The sequence below is a fragment of the Pipra filicauda genome, unplaced genomic scaffold, assembly GCF_003945595.2.
Source record: "Pipra filicauda isolate LSUMZ 115617 unplaced genomic scaffold, ASM394559v2 scaffold140_size2443280_pilon, whole genome shotgun sequence".
Classification (NCBI taxonomy): Eukaryota; Metazoa; Chordata; class Aves; order Passeriformes; family Pipridae; genus Pipra; species Pipra filicauda.
In genome coordinates this window covers 1,550,838-1,568,398 of record NW_024103885.1, presented here as the reverse complement: position 1 = coordinate 1,568,398, position 17,561 = coordinate 1,550,838, and the positions used below count along the sequence as shown (strand labels likewise).

The window sequence follows — 17,561 nt, the reverse complement described above, 5'->3', positions numbered from 1 at the left end:
ACTTAATGTTGGCTTGAAATCTTCCTGCTGTGTGCTTAGAATTTTAAAACGTACAGCTATAAAGCCAAAAGATAATATTTTAATACATATGTCCCGGGCTAGCGTGAAGTAGTGTTTCAGAGATGGGCAAAACCAAAAATTCTTGATGATTCACTGGCTTAGCCTAAGCATATTTGGGCTGCAGACACAAACTCTTAATTAACTGTGCATTCAAGTTTTCCGTATCCACACTCATAGATCTGTATGACAGAGATGGCAGCAGCTTTGCAAGCTCTTGGAGAGTAAACATAAGCCATGCACTGAAAACTTTCCGTAGCTTTGAAGTTTCCCACTTCCCTTTTATATTATATAAGACACACATGAGAGTAAGGATTAGGAGACAAATTACTAATCTTGCCTCATGAGCCAGAAAACAGGATAATTAGTGGTAGTGACAGAGTGCCAAAAGAGAACAGAGCTTGTATCAGTCTCAGTGGGTAAAAGGAAAGACTGTGACGGCATTGCTCTGGTGGCCTTGAGCAATGCCTTAAACACAAAGTAGAGATTAAGCATATTTGCTGGCAACTGTCTATAGGTTCACTGAACAATGCAGATGGAGCCACTGTGTTTTATCCATGCCAGAAATTGTCGATGGCTTGTTCTGTTTGGCTCAGTCTTGCTCTTCTCGTACCCTCCCGCCAAAAACCCTGAAAGGTGCCTTAGAAAAAAAGCCAGGCTCCCTACCCACATTCTTGGCTCACTAAGAAAAAAAACTAAAATAAAAAGGCACATGATGCTGGTCACATAGTAAAGAACATCTGATGCAAAACAAGGCTGTATTGATTTGGGGGGGTAATTTTTAATAAAATGGCTCTAGATTAAACTTTATTGCTCAATGTTTAGGGGTAATATTCTTGAGTGGACCGAGAACAGGCTGGGAGCCAAAAACTGCTGTCATTGATCTGTGGTGTGGCCTTCACCATTTAATCTCTGTAGAGCAGTGTCCTCACCTGGAAGTGAGGATCAGCTAGACCGCTTGCATCATCCACCTGCCTGAGGGGTGGAATTCTCCCTTAAACAGCAGTGGGCCAATGGCAGAGTAGCGGAGATCTCCTCCCCATGGAGGAGAGCCCAGGGACACTTCTGTCACCCAGCTGTGTCATGTAAACTCCTCGCAAGCTGAAGCAGTGGGGATGCTCTCAGACAGGCATTAGGACACTGTCTTCATCAGGCAGGCAGGCAGCCTTGCAGATCAGTTGTCCAGGCACAGCACCTTGATGCAATGTCAGGGCCCTTGCCCCTTTTGAAGCTGATTCAGACACTTCTGGCATCAGTCACTTCGGAGTCTTTCAGTAATTTCAGTATGTATTGCACCCCTTATGAAATTCACTGTCTTGCCTGTTCTGCTGCCCACACGTTTGCCAGTTACTATATATCTTTCAACCACAATCAGCAAACCAATCTACAAATTCTGATCCAGGTTTAAATAACTTAAAAGTTTGCACATTTATCCCATAAACTTATATTATGCAGCTGTTACGTGGTATTCTGGATGTACTGTAATAAATAAGTGGGTACACTCTGCTCTTAAGCCCACTACTGCAGAGAAATGGCAACTTTACTGTCTTAAGAGAGGAAATCTTGAATGGCATTCTGAAGCTGGTGATTCTTAAGACATCACTCAAGACCCGTTCAGTTAATAAGAACTCTGTAAATTATTATTTTTTACAGAAATCCTTGAGGATGAGGGGGACTTTGTCAACTCCACCCCGGCAGCTCTGGAAGCCACACAAATAAAGAAGGAGACAATTGACATAGGTAGGTCAAGACTGTCTTGATTATCTTGTGAATTGCAGATTTCTAAGGTTCATATGTTATCCTGGCAAATTATACTTATCTACTTCTTGGTGATGATAAAATATGGTTTTTGCTTGATTTCACAGTGCAACAATGTATGAACTGTTATTTCTCCTTCCCATAATTGTAACAAAATCTTATTTTCCCAGACAACATGCCTCTTTTTATGCTAGATGTGATTAGTCTGCATTTGATTGTGACACAAATGCAGTTTTTCTTACACAGTTCCTAGAGAGGATAAACTGGAGAGCTAAATAGCTGTCTCAGAAACTCAGAATATTTTATACCTTGTCTGTATTTTCAAACTTTACAAGTAAAACTGAAGTCAGAGCCTAAGCAATATGAAGAAATCATATATTCAATGACAAGTAATCAGGAGATTTGTTTTATTTAAAGTGTTAAAATTTAACATTAGAACACAGCAGGGATATCAATATTCTGGAATAAATGAGCATAGAAACCACAGAAGATCACGAAAAAAAATACATCAGAGGAAATAATTAATGACATTGAAATCTAGTGACCTGACCCCCTGGATCAAAATATACTCTACAGTAGTGCTGTTTGTATGCAGAAGTTAATGGAAAAAAAGAAAAAAAAATCAATTAGAATGATTCTGTGAACAGCAGTTCTTTGACCTTTGACACCTAAACTTTCTACCATAAGAACATTTCTATTGTATGCATCAGGCATACCAGGGAAAAGCTTCCTTCTCAGCAATTATGTTATCTGGAATTTGGGTGTTGAGACATCCAGTGCAACACAGCCTTTACAACTGTTTGCATTGGCTGATCTTGACTATTTAAGACAACTGTGGTGAGTATGACACTGGGGACAACATCAGAGCAGTGCCATCACAACAATGACACACAGAAACACAAGTTACATGGAGGATAAAGTTAATCTGTGACCTTGAAAGTTGAGACATAGTGAGGTCACACAAATGTGAAGCAAAGAATAAAATGTCATGAAGATCAACTGACTGCCTTATACACACAAATTCCCTGTTCCTGTCATATAATACCCAACTGAGGACAGTAATTGTGCAAGTCAGCACTACACAAGTGCCATTGCCAAAGACAGAAAGAGATTAGAGACAGTATGGTTGAGAGAATGAGCACATAAATGAAAGCCATGGGGGGTTTTGGTAATAGTTTAAATTAAAAAAAAAGCCCTTAAGAGCCTAGGAGCAGACCTACAGCTCCATTTTGGCCCATCTCCAATAGCTGCAAGTGTTAAGGAAGATGCAAGAATTTTCCCAAGGAAAGTTATAGAAAGTTATAGGGTGCCTATTTATGGAAAAAACCCACTTTTTTTCTAGTACCCCAAGTAAATCACACAGACATGCTTATGAGTATTATTTCTGATTCTAAGTTTTCCATAGGTATAAAATTTATTCCTGCACATGCTTATGAAAAAAAAGTATTTGCCAAATCACTTAAGAGAAAACGAGTTATAGAGCAAATATGAATTCCAAGTACTGCTCTGTGCATATATTGGCAAGTACCATTATGGAAAGCACATCAAAAGAATCTGCTTATTTACAGACTATCTCTTATTTCTGACAGAGGCTAAACTAAGCACTCAGTTTTTCAAAACATATAACAAATATTTACTTCTACCCTTTACTGAAAAAAGTATTGAAGATAATTGGTCTATGACATCCCCTACCAAAACAATGAGAACTAATCTTTCTCTTCCTCCCAAACCTAAAAGTAATTCCACAAAAAAGTGAACTTTCAGCCTCAGAGAAGTCCAATCATGAGGAAATGAGCCCAAAACCAGCAAAGCTGGGTTCTGACGTCCATAGATGATTTCAAGAATGATGATTTTTCAGGTAGACAGTGCTGAAGTTGCAGATAGAAGTCTAAAGGAAATCAAGAGAGACTTCAAGGCCTTGGAACAACTGGTTAAGAGATCAGGAGCACAAGTAGTGTTCTCTTCTATCCCTCTAGTTGCAGGGAATGATGAGGGAAGAAATGGGGAGAGCCAGCAGATCAATACCTGGCTCCAAGCCTGGTGTCACAAGGAAAATGTTGATTTTTTTGATCATGGTTCCACTTACATGACACCAGACCTGCTGACACCTGTCTCAAAGGGAGAAAAGTATCTTAGCACAGGAGTTAGCAGGGCTCACTGAAAGAGCTTTAAAATATATTTGAAGGTAGAAAGGGATAAAACCAAACTCGCTAGAGATAAGCCTGAGGGCAGCACACCAGGGATGGTGTGTTACAGAGGTCCTTTGATCTGCTGTCTCAGTAGTCAGGGGATAGAGATCCATGTGGCAGCAAAGACACAGGGATTTAGTGATGTGTTAGAAACCACAGAAGCACCTGAGAATGGCCATGTAGGTATCAGCGCTTCTCCCCCTAAAAAGGTGGTGGGATCAAAAGCCTGAAGTGCACCTATACTAATGCACACACCACTGGCAACAACAGGAGGAGTTGGAAGTAAATGTGTAGCAGGAAAACTGTGACATAGTTACCATCTTGGAGACACTGTGGGAAGACTAGCACAACTGGAGTGCTGCAATGGATGGCTATAAAACTCTTCAGAAGGAATAGGCAAGAAAGGAGAAGCTGTAGGGTACCCTGTAAGTTAAGTTAGAGAGTGTTTTGACTGTCTAGAGCTTAATGATGGTGCTGATCGAGTTGAGTGTTTATGGGTAAGAATTGGGGAAAGGCAACAAGACAGGTATCCTGGTGGGAGTTTATTACCACCCAGCCAGGGTGCAGACACAGATTAAATACTTTATAAGCAGCTGGGAAAAGTCTCACAATTGCTGATCCTTTGGGAGGACTTCAACTTACCACATGTCTGCTGGAAATACAACACAGCAGAGATGAAACAGTCTAGGAGGTTCATGGAGTGTGTGGTAGATAACTGCCTGGCACAGCTGCTGAGGGAGCCAAATAGGGCAGGTGCCTGCTGGACCTGGTGTTTGTGAACAGAGAAGGACCACCACAGGGAGATGTGGTGGTTGGAAGCTTCTTGGGCACTGCGGTCACTAAATGACAGTTTTAAGTTCTTGATGAAGTAAGGAAGGGGGTCAGCAGAACTGCCACCTTGAACTTCTGGAGAGCAGATTTTGTCCTGTTTCGGACATGGTTGAGTCCCTTGGTAGGCAATTCTGAGGGGCAAAGGAGTCTAGGAAGTCTGGACATCCTCCAAGGAGGAAATCTTTCAGGTGCAGTAGCAAGTCATTTCCATGTGCCAAAAGACAAGCCAGTGGGGAAGAAGACTGGCCTGGCTGAACAGAGAGCTTTGGCTGGAACTCAGGAAAAAAAGGAGACTTTATGGCCTTTGGAAGAATGCGCAGGTAACTCAGGAGGACTACAAAGAGATCATGAGGTTATACAGGGAGAAAATGAGGTCTAAAACCCAACTAGAACTTAATCTGGTTACTGCTGTAAAAGACAACAAAAATGTTTCTATAAATACATCAGCAACACAAGGATGGATAAGTAGAATCACCATCCTTTATTGGATGGAGGGGAAAACATACTCACAAAGCTTAAGGAAAGGGCTGAGGTACTTAATATCTTCTTTGCCTCAATTTTTAATAGCAAGACCAGTTGTCCTCAGGGTACCCAGCCCCTTGAGCCAGAAGACAGAGATGGGGAGCACAAGGAAGCCCCCATAATCCAAAGGGAAATGGTCAAAAATTTGCTACACCACTTAGACACACACAAGTCTTTGGGGCAGGGTGGGATCCACCCAAAGATACTCCGGGAGCCAGTGGAAGAGCTCACTCAACCACTTTCCATTATTTACAAGTAGTCCTGGCTAATCAGGGAGGTCCACATTGTCTGGAGTTTGGCAAATGTGATACCCATCTACAAGAAGGGCTGTCAGCCTGACCTCCTTGCCAGAGGTTATGGAACAGGTCACAGTGTAATCACATAGCATGTACAAGACAAAGAGGGGATGAGGCCCAGCCAGCGCAGACTTAGCAAAGGCAGGTCCTGCTTGACCAACCTGGTCTCCTTCTATGACAAGGTGACCCACTTTGTGGATGAGGGAAAGGTTGTGGATATTGTCTACCTGGACTTCAGCAAAGCCTTTGATGCTGTCTCCTACAGCACTCTCCTGGAGAAAGCATCTGCCTGTGGCTTGGACAGGCTTGGACTACACTGGGTGAAAAACAGGCTGAATGGCCAGGCCCAGAAAGTGGTGGTGCAGTTACATCCAGCTGGTGGCCAGTCACTGGGGTCAGTGTTGGGGCCAGCCCTGTTTAATATCTTCATCAATGATCTGGACAAGGGGATTGAGTGAAACCTCAGTTAGTTTGCAGACTACTCCAAGTTGGGTGGGAGTGTTCATCTGCTGCAAGGCAGGAAGGCTCTGCAGGGGGTTCTGGACAGGCTGGATCGATGGGCTGAGGCCAATGGCATGAGGTTCATCAAGGCCAAGTGCTGGGTCCTGAACTTGGGTCAAAACAACCTCCTGCAGCGCTACAGGCTGGGGGAAGAGTAGCTGGAAAGCTGCCCAGTGGAAAAGGACCTGGGGGTGCTGGTCCACAGCTGGCTGAACATGAGCCAGCAGTGTGCCCAGGTGGCCAAGGAGGCCAATGGCATCCTGGCTTGTATCAGAAATAGTGTGGCCAGTAGGACCAGGGAAGGGATTATCACCCTGTACTTGGCACTTGTGAGGTCACACCTTGAATCCTGTTTTCAGTTTTGGGCCCCTCACTGAAAGAAAGACAAGGAGGCACTGGAACAAGTCCAGGGAAGAGCAATGGAGCTGGTGAAAGGTCCGGAGCACAAGACTTGTGAAGAGTGGCTGAGGGAATGGGGGTTGTTTATCCTGGAGAAAAGGAGGCTCAGGAGGCTTCCTTACTGCTCTCTACAACCACCTGAAGGGAGGTTGTAGTGAGGTGGGGGTCAGTTTCTTCTTCCAGGTAGTAAGTGATAAGATGAGAGGAAGTGGCCTCATTGGATAAGAAGAAAAATTTCTTCACCAAAAGTGTGGTCAAGCATTGGAACAGGTTGCCCAGGGAAGTGGTAGAGTCAACACCCCTGAAGGTATTTAAAAGACATGGGGATGGGGCACTTAGGGACATGGTTTAGTGCTGGACTTGGCAGTGCTGGGTTAATGGTGGGACTCGATCTCAGAGGTCTTCTCCATCCTAAATGATTCTATGATTCTGTGATTCTACAATTCTATAACTAATAGGTCAGACTAAGGGGTTAGGACATTTTTAAGTGAAGTAGGTATTTCCTACAGAGGATGACACTAATAGTAGCAATTTATTTGTCTAAGTCCATTTTATTTAGAACTGTGTGTTTCTATAGATGATGATTCTATAAGCACTACCTCAGAAGACAGATCTTGTACGCCAGTAGCAAAACAGATGGTCGAAACAGGTGAGTATTAATTTCCATGCATTTATTCTGCATTTATGCATTACAATGTGAAATTATTCACATTGTAATTTCAGTACCAAAGCTGGAGCAGCCAGATCTCTACTGTAAACAGTTCTACTTTTCTACTTCTGACTCCAGTCTAGCTTTATTACTAAACTTAAAAATTAGTTTCATAGCTCTGTTCCCTGTCATGAGCAAAACTTGCATTAATACTGTAGTACAACTTTGCCATCTATACTCATCTGATGAGCAGCATCTGCCTACTTCTGAATATTTTTACATCTGAAGATTTCTTTTTCTTCTATTGAATCCCCAGTAGCATTTTCATTTGCATGATATTTTGCCTTGCCATTTTAATTTGAAACCACACTGGAAAGCCATTTTCTTATCAATGCTGGAGTCTTTTGCTTTAAAGCTTAAGGGCTGTTGCTTTCCTACATATAACGTCTGTCTTTAATTTGACAACAGTAACAAAATTACACTGACAAAATGTTGACTTTTATATGCCTTGGAGAAATAAGAGATTCCACTCACTACATATTTTGCATATTTAAGAGAAAAGTAATCACCTATGGATACTAATATTGTAAAGTTAAAAGAATCATTAGTTACAATTATGCTTTAATATATGTATATTTAGCATATATTTATAGCATTTATATTTAGTTGTTGTTTTGTTTATATTTTCAGACAATCACATTCACTTGGAAGAAGCACAAAATCACTTTAAAGTTATTACAGTTAATGACACTGGAGCAGGAAAGCACTGGAGTGATAATGAAGTGAGAGCTCTGATAAACATATGGTCAGATGAAAAGATACAACAAATGCTTGAAGGCGCCACAAGAAATAAAGAAATCTTTGAGGAAATTGCCAGAAGGTTAATGAAACGTGGTATAGACAGAGACTGGAAACAATGTCGCACAAAGTACAAGAACCTAAAATATGAATACCGTGCACTGCAGAAAGAAAATGAGCATCTTGGAAATCCCAGGAGAAAAATGAGATTTTACGATGAAGTTGACTGTATCTTAAGAAGACAGCCTCTGGGTCCCTCAAGCTGGGGATGTGAAAGTTCAAGTGTCCTATCAGGTACTAAAAACTTCAGTGATGAGATAAAGTGTTTAAAGTGAAACTTTTTAAGGTTGCCTGTTGAGCCATGCTGTAGGGGTAAAACACGTGGCCAGAACTGGGGAGGGAAAACAACTGAGGAAGCTGTATCTGCATGGTTACATAGGGTATACTCAGTGAACACAGATGGTCTCTACAGGCATGTAGAAGTGAGAATATTTACAAAAAGTGAAAGCACCTGAAGCGTTCAATGTTATTGGAGAATCTTTGCTTTTGGAAGCCCAAGTGAGACACAATGAAATGGTGCTAGAAAACATGGCAGGTTCTAGAGGTCATATAGTAGGCATGTAAAGTCTGATGGATAGAGAGCTGCAAGCTCGTACCATTTAGAACTGCAAAAATCTGTAGCAACCAAGCCAAGTGCAAGGACTCCAAAAACCCAAACTATATTAATTCAATTCACACCACAGTCAAGAGAGAGAAAAATCCAGGGCAGTGATGTTTATTTGAGCACTTGTAAATATATTGATTTTCCTAAAGCAGATTCAGTTTTCAAAACAGAGTTTGCTTCTATTTTAGTATCAAAAGTATTGTGATCTAGGAACCGCACAGCTAATCTTGTGTCTGCTATAAGGGTTCTCATGACTGGCCAGCTGCTGCAGCCATCGGGGCACCTGCCCCTGCTCCAGGCAGAGGAGATGCTCTTGTAGAAGCAACTGAACCTCTGCAGCTTAGAGCTCAGTGAGTTATGGTAAACCAGAACCAATTCCGATTGTTCTCAATATGTTAGATGATAATTTGCAACACCACAAATGTTAGTTAAGGACTTGAACCATTCTGCAGCAGAGGCTAGATCAACAACTTGAGCAGGAATTTAAGTCAGCTGTCCTCAGTCAAGAATCAGAGCCCTAATGTGGTGTCCAAGGGCACCATACAGTAGTGTATTAGTTGAGGCTGGAATGACATCCACACAGCTATGGGATGACACACTGCTTCTCCCCTGCCTAACACTTGTGCTCAATCTCAATCTCCAGACATATTTTCTTCCAAATGCAGAAACTGAAGATATCACTGCTCATTTCCGCTCTCCATGAGTGGGATTTGTCAGCACCAAGAATATTTGAACCAAACTGGCTGGTTTACATTTTAGCATGCTAGAAAAGGACTGTGTAATATGGGCTGTGAATGCTGATGCAGCAGACAGTAAAACAATAATGTTAAAAAAGAAGCTTTAGTTATTAATCTGTTTGAGGCATCTGCCAAATAAATGTGTCTCCACTCTGATTTTGTGTGCCAAGCCAGCACCTAACTTTTCTAGTATATTCTTATTGCTCCAGGTCACTTGTCCCACTGTATTTGCTTTTGCAGGATAAAACTTTTTGGTGTGTGACTGACTGTGCCCTGAGAATCTCTGCAAAATACTTAGTCACCTTATTTTTCTCTTCTGTTTCAGTGGGAGATGTTACAGCAAACACAGGATCCTTGAGTATCAAGAGAAAAACATGTAACGATGGTAAGACTTTTAAAAGCATCTATACACTGCTGTTGAATTGGATGCCAGATTCTCTTTTCCAGTATTCAAACAGTTAAAGAAAATCCTAGAACTTAACACCAAGCTCCACACCAACCCTCTCTCACACACAACAATCTGCAAAAGAAGAGTTCTGATAAAAAATGTGGGCCTAAGGAAAACTCCCATTTCTTTATTTCAGTCCTCAGCCCTGGTATAAATGAGGTAAACATCGCAAAATACTTCTCTGATTCATAAGAATCATGTGCAAAGAAATGATAAAAATATTTTTAAAGCAAGATATCTGAATTACCTGTGTTGCTTGGGGGGAAAAAAGGGACAGTATCAGAGTCATGGATGTGACTTCCTCATATTACACTACGTGTTTGTAAGTGAGAGAAGAAATTACGTTTAGACATATCATGTCTAACATGTAATGACTAACGTGTTGTAGACAAGAAAACAGGTTAAGACAGCTATTCCAAAGAGAAGATACAGTACACAATCATGGAGAGAGAAAGGTGATGGGAAGGATAGAAATACACAGCATGTGATCTGATATAGGAAAGGTCAGAGCTTATTTTTCTTCCTGCAGAATTGTCAATCCCTAAATAATGGGAAAGTCGAACAATGGAGGATGACAAACTTACTTTTTAGGAGGCTCACCCCTATTTTTAATACTAACATGATGTCTTGTCTACAGACAGATGAACACAAATGATCTGAAAATGACATTTCTGAATACAGCTTGCTCAGTTCACCATCACAAACTGTACTAACAGACTAACTCTGTGTGATTAAATATACTTTCATGTATTGTCTGTTATGTAAGTACATCTTGGAGAAGGCTGTAGCTAGGCAAAACTGAAAGTTTCACATGTAAGTGATTTTTACAAGGTCTGCTGCATTCCTACTCTCCATTATACAATGACCCCTTACACAACAGCAGGCAACTACTGCCAAAAGAGCAGAACAGAAGAACAGCTCTAGGAAAATTTAGCATGTGCTAAACTTCAGTGTCAGCAGTTGACTTGTGCACTCTAACTACAGACTTTGCGTTTGTCCACAGAGGTGTCAACTGTTCCACTCAAGAAAAGTGCCTCTGAAAACACCATACTCCACTTCCAAAAGCTATTAACAGAGAGCGCGAACACAGTAACAGAAGGCAAAAAGTTGCTGTTAGAAAGGCTTTGTAAGCAGGAAGAAATGCAAGACCTCAACAGAACACAGCTCTATGCTGATCCATCAGCCATAAAACAGGTTGGTTTAATGAACTTTCTATGAAATTAGCATGCAAATAGATTCTCTTGGGTAGTAAGAAATGAAATAATTCTGAGTTACCCACATGAATACATGCTTGCTTCCCCCCTTTAATATAGTCACCTTCAGTCACTTAAACTAAAAACAAGGTATGAGTTCCCATCATAATCCTTAACTATGAGCTTTTAGCCGTAATGCCAGTCTAATAAAAGACACTATGTCTGCCTACATGTCTTGGCTCACCTACATGCCACAATTAACAAGCTTAATTGAAAGAAAATAATACTTTTATTGATCAAACAGGTACAGTTAAAATTTCATCCCATCACTTACAGTTACCATCTCTATGGTCCTCCTAACAAGTGAGTCCTCTGCAATTAATCAAACAGTTGAAGCCATAAGATAAGTTCTTTTTAGTTAGGCAGGGCTGGTGGGGAAAACACAATTCTTAAGTCTTTTGCCAGTATTTACCCTCCTCCTAGCCTCCCCCCTGCCTTTGCTGGTGTGGGGGAACATCCCCATCTGCCCACTGAAGGCTTGGTGCTGTGCAGCAATGAATTGGAGAATTCAATGAGCCAGAAAGAAAGTACACAGAGCTGATGCCCATATAGAAGGGGCAAGCTTGGGTTCTGGGCCCTGTTCTGTGCTGGGCAAGGGGTCTGCCTTGCCCAGTAACCACTGAAGTACAGAAAACATAGAAACAGTGCAGGGAGCAATGACATGGTAAGAGACAAATGCCATGCCATAACTTCTTCTCCAAAATCCTACTACACACTACTTCATTTGGTGATTGTGTAAGTACTCTACAGTCCATATTGCCTGGGAGGCATGCATTTGCAGGGTTTTCCTTTGCACTTGCAGGGTTTTCCTTTCAGTGTATTCAAGCAAAACAACTCCTTTCTGGATCTCAGTCATGTTTGGGCATAGACCTACACCTCCCTGCCAAAGCCAAGTTAGTTCCAGGCACACATAAGGGCACAACTGAAGTCAAATAGTCAAGTCCTTTTTGCAGAAGCAACAGCCACCAGGTTTCTTTATACACAGAGGCCTAAATTCCACCCAAGTCCCTCTTCACAAAACTTTACACAAAAATATTACTGGATATAATGCTTTATTTCCTGCCCTATGGTTAATTTATTTCTTGTCAATTCTTTAATCACAGACATCATTAAGGCAAACGCTTTCCACCAAGGTGGATTTTATCTGTCATTTGACTAGCATTTTTAACACAATTCTGAGAAATCAAGAGAAAGATCCCTAAAAATCATAGTTTTTTTGATCATATTCATTTATACAGTGACACGGATATACGGCTGTTCCAGTGTATGCTTACCTACCACTTTTCACATTTTACATTGATTTCTCAGTATAAACCTTCTTTGGCTTGTACTACCAGTATCATCCTTGCCTTAAAAATCTTTCTTCTCTCTTTACAACGAGTTGGTTCAAAGGTACATCCTTGAACTTGCATAGTATTACTTGCATACAGAACTGCTGTCTTTGGTAGGAGGACAAGGTCTGCCCCTGCCATGACAGCAGTTGGGTACAGAACATGCTAAGCCAGCTGAAGATGTCGCTATTCCCAAGAGAACTAAAATCACAGCTTACTTCCTCCACACATGAACTAGAAAAATGTGTGATCCAGCCCTGATTCAGTACATTTAAACAGCTTACATCAACCTTGCTGTCATTCAGTACAATGTCCCCCAAAAAAACCCTTTGTCTTCTTCCAGCAAATAACAATTAAAGACCTTTTATTCATTAAAATAAGCAGACCTTTCAAGAAATATGTATCTATTTTTAGATGCTGTTGTTCAGTTGAAAAGGGCACAAATGCCCTGAGGCAAAGGACTCACTGAATTCTTAGCAGGTCAGAACAGAGAATTGCAGAGTGCACTTGCAGTCTTTACTTGGAAACTGTCCCTATCAACACTAGGTGGTAGACATGAAGCAAGAACCGGCAGAAAAAAACCCATCACTAGTGGCTTTCCAAGTAAATGTTTTTTTTTCCTCAGAAAACTTTCCAGAGAGCAGGATTTATCTGACAAATGTCCAAAGAAGGTGGACTTCCCTCTGTGTGGGATTCCACTTCTATTCTGCTTTGTGGTTGCAAAGCAGACCTTGCTTTTTGTAATTGTTTTGTCATAAAGCTGTCTCCTCCTGCCCTGCTGTCCATTTATTGTCAGTTGAAGATGGTAACAGATGTCAAGTGCAAGAACGGGGCACTTGGCATCATCTAACATCTATATCCTACTCCCATTTAGACAGATAACAATTAATTTACTTGAATATGTAGGCTGCTGAGAAACATGAAGAAGCATCAAGACAACCTTTCTTCACTGCAGTTGTAGTTATGATTCCACATCACTTTTTGCTTAGAGACAAAATTAACATGAATGTTGTACATTTAGAATTCTGGTTGTTCAGAGCTATGATCTGTCTCCTTGGGACAGCATCTCCTTGGGTAGTGACAATGGGTTAAACAGAATGTTGCTAGGTTGAAGGATTTCTCAGAAAAGTAATTTCAAAAATAGTTTTAGTTAATCCAACTCATCATTCCAGCGTATTTTTATATTCACTTGAGCTTCTGTTGTGGCTCTGCTGTCATCACAGCTTTGCATTCATTACAGTCACACATTAGTTAGTCTAGACACAGTAACTGGGCCAGTTAAATGGAACTTGGGACACCATCTAAATGCTAAATGGGACACATGCTAAATGGTTATGTGCAGGGCACTACCACAGGACTGCAGTCGTTTGGGAGGAGAGCTTTTCTTGAGACATAGATCCAAAAGCTGGACCATGTAACTGACCCTGGGAATCTTAATATAAATCACATCATGGTCCATCTTAAAAATCAGAACTAGCAACAAGCGATGATGGCAAGAGCATCAATCCTATAAAAAGCAGAGATCTTTGCTCTTCTCCCTCCTCAAATACCTGCATTATTGCCAGAGGGCCATCAAGATTAGTGTGAGGGCAAATCTGTCTCCTCCCATCTTCAAATAGCAATACTGAAATTTTTGAGGTGTAGCAGATAAGCAGAGCTATCACCACTCTGACCTACATTAAAGAGTTCCATTCTTCTCCAAAGTATGCTCATTCACTAAGATGAATGTGTCACTTTACACTTCTTTAGGCCAAACACCTTGAGAATAGGCTTCAGGCAGCAGAAATGCTTGTACTGATGGTGGATCCACAAGCACTATCAGCATAACTCTCCCTTTAAAAGAATCTGCCTCCAGTCATCCTTTGCTTCTTATTTGGCAAGGTCTCCTTTGTGTTGGCACAATCATTTATGTGGTCAAGTGGTTGCCTAGCTGACAGAACTGATTTAAATTAAAACTAAACTAATAAAAAGCCCCTCTAAAAAACCCGTTTTTTTTTTCTTGTTTTCAATGTTTTGGGAATGGTAATATAAAACATGGCAGATAGTGAAGGACAGTTTATTGGAACCGCACTACCCAGTCAGAACTTCCAACGCTGTGCGCAACCCTCTTTCCATGCATGGGGCTAAAATTTAAGGTATAGCCAGACAAGTCAACAGAACAATCTGTGAAAATTACTGCAGAGCTGTATGATGCTGAGTCTCACCCCAACTCCATAGGTAGGTTAATGCAATGGGAAGTCTTACATTATCTTGTTTCAGTTGCTTACTCCACATCCAAAGATAAGAGCTTATACTGAAAGCATTTTGTGACATGTACATCTAAGCGGCCTGAACCTGGTTAGAATGGAAATCTATGTTATCTTCACTTTCTCAAAAATGAACTTGCAGGAACCCGAGCCCTGCAGGATGTTATGTAAAACAACTGAGCAGATATAAGACCTCACCACAGCAAAAAGGCCTTGCTCCTCCTCTCTTCCTGCAGGAGCAAGCTTTGCAGCATCGGGCTGTCAGCACCTGCAGAATGGCCTAAAACTTAAGCCAAGATAGAACTAAAAGATAAAACTGTTTCTACATCCACATTCAGTGTCTCTGAAAGTAATCAGGAATGTTTTACCAGTACATACAGCAGGAATGTTCCCATAAAACAGCATACAGACTCAATCACTAGCTAGACGAACATCTTACCCCACATATTCCATAGGGACTTTACATAGAAATATGATTAATTATAAAATTTGGTATTTAGACAATTAAAACATTTAACACTGCAGTTCTTGCACCTGGGAATGAGGGTCTGCTGAACTCATAATGGGCTCTTGAAATGAAATGAAGAGGTATATATGTTACATACTAAATCATTATGTGTAGCATATCTGTGTTCCTCAGAAAATTCCCATCCAAATACTAGCACAATTTTAAGCTTTTTGTTTGGAAGATTCAAGGTGTAAGTCAGGATATCAACAGCCTGCTAAATGGCCTTTAAAATGACCCCTATCTTGTAGCCAAGACATTGTATATAGAAGGTTAGCACTTTGATTATGCTATGTCGAGTGTAGGTATTTGGAATGATGGCTAATGGAAAGCAACCAGTAAAAAAAACTAGATTGAAAGAGAAGTAAAAATTCTTGAATTATATTGGCAATTATCTGGGTTCTGTTATGTGGGTTTTAATAGTGTCATGGCTAGGCTTTGCGAACGAAGATTTGGGAAGGCTCTACCCACGCTTGTTGCAAGCACGTTGGTGGCTAAAAAGGCCAATACGAGATAGACATGTTAGACATGTTCGGTTGCAAAAGGCACAGCAGAAAGACTCCCCGGGTGGTACACTCTGCAAGGCACGATTCTTTCTGCGCTGTCTTTTCTCCTCAAGAGTGATCCTGCGTGTTTTCTCAAAAGCGTCAGCAGTGTTATAGATGGTGTGTTTAATAGTACAGTAACAGGAAAGGTACCAAAAAGCACACTGGCAAAGCCTCCACTCAACAAATTTCATACACGGGCCCAGCTGAGTTGGGACAAGGGATTATTCCCTGACTTAACAGGACTTCCACTTGCATAGAAGAGGCCTTTCAAAGCCTTTTTCTAAAAACCAGTACAACACTGGATGCACTCAGGTTTCTGTACACAGTATTACTGCCAAAAATATTTTCTCAGGAATTTTGCAAAAAGTTAACAGAAATCACACTTGTTCGAAGATTAACTTTGCAAATTTGTCCTGGTCAAGGACTCAAATGATGTTTAATAGATTTGTAACTCAGAGTAACTCCTCCTCCCTCCCTCGCCGCCCCCAAGAATGTTCTCTCCTTACCAATATCCTCTGATTTTATTTTGGCACTCTGTCAGTGGATTTTGCAAAGACTTTGTTCCCTGGCTTTCAAAATGCAGAGATGATTTAGAACATCTACTTTTGAGCCTTTTTAATGTTGACGCCAGAATAACAGCACTAGCTTTAGCAGAATGAAAACTTTCAAACATAATGAACGTTCGCTGCTAACATAGCTGTAAAATGTTAAAATGGTGTCAAGTTAAATCAATAAAATGTTCTTAGTGTGTGGAAGGCCTTGGTTAGCCTGTGAGTAGGAATATACTGGTTTTCATTTTAATTCACAGCTCACCATCATAAAGTAAGAGCCAATGAAAAGCCATGTTCTAACTTCTGCTATAAAGGAGTGTGAATTTAAGCCTCAACAATCTAGCAGCCGCTTTTTAATGATATATATATATATAAAAACCCAACAAAACCCCAAACAACTTTTAAAGTTGTTTCTGCTTATGTCATGTTAGTGAAATTTCAACTCTATCTTTTATCTTTCATGATATACCTACTTGTGGGCTCCAGAGCCTTGCTTACATATACACTCCAATTTTTCATGCAGAATAGTTTCAGAGCAGCATTGAGCACCACTCACACACACCCCCCACTGAATACATGCTTAAATATTTTGATAGCCTGATCCAGCATACAGAGTTTCAAGTTTTCATTTGCAAACATCCTCACTGAAGGACTGTATTTTCTAGTGGCCAGTCTAATTTGTTAGTCACTGAGGCCTGACTTGGATGGCCCATTAATATTTACTACAATTTTCTTTCATATTTACTTATCTTTAAAGGCCTATGGTTAAGAGACAAGTCTTAGTTTTTAAATTTAAAACAATGGGCTTAATGAAATTTACTGATGCAGTTAATGCTAAATCTTAATTCTGGTTTTCAACATACATTCCAAAAAGTAGGAAGAAAAATAGCTATTGTCTTATTACTTCCTGATAGGGATGCTAATTCTTCTACACCTCATAGGAGGAAATATGCAAAGAGGTTAGAGAGAAACATTTAAGTAGGAAATGGGAAAATTAACATCTCAGCTATTTGACAGACTTTTATGGAGTGCTTGCAAAGGTATACCCAATTTCACTTTACATATGCAATGTTTATGTCTCTAAGAAAGCATCTCTTAAAAATTTTGACAATTGTTGAGTTAGAAAATCAGAATCAGAGGCAGTGCATGTATGTCTTTAGGTGTGTAGCATCTTGTAGAACTTGTGAACTGCTTAGTTTCAATATAACATTAGTATTACTGTCTACAGTTGTGTCCTCCACAGGGGATATCTGATATTAAAAAGCTCATGCAAATTAA

At 40.6% G+C, this 17,561-nt stretch overlaps 2 protein-coding genes across 4 annotated transcripts in view; one reads left to right on the top strand and one right to left on the bottom strand.

Moving 5' to 3' along the window:
• LOC113995639 (multifunctional protein ADE2) overlaps positions 1-17,561 on the top strand; it is a 42,657-nt gene that overhangs the window by 13,216 nt on the left and 11,880 nt on the right. For both annotated transcript variants that reach the window (XM_027735903.2, XM_039378563.1), the window contains 5 exons: positions 1,711-1,797; positions 7,131-7,202; positions 7,893-8,294; positions 9,727-9,786; positions 10,853-11,043. In XM_027735903.2, the coding sequence (XP_027591704.2) occupies positions 1,711-1,797; positions 7,131-7,202; positions 7,893-8,294; positions 9,727-9,786; positions 10,853-11,043 (812 nt within the window). The remainder of the gene's footprint in view (positions 1-1,710; positions 1,798-7,130; positions 7,203-7,892; positions 8,295-9,726; positions 9,787-10,852; positions 11,044-17,561) is intronic.
• Positions 1-17,561, bottom strand: part of PPAT (phosphoribosyl pyrophosphate amidotransferase) — a 47,995-nt gene that overhangs the window by 27,813 nt on the left and 2,621 nt on the right. The gene's annotated exons all lie outside the window — the stretch shown is intronic.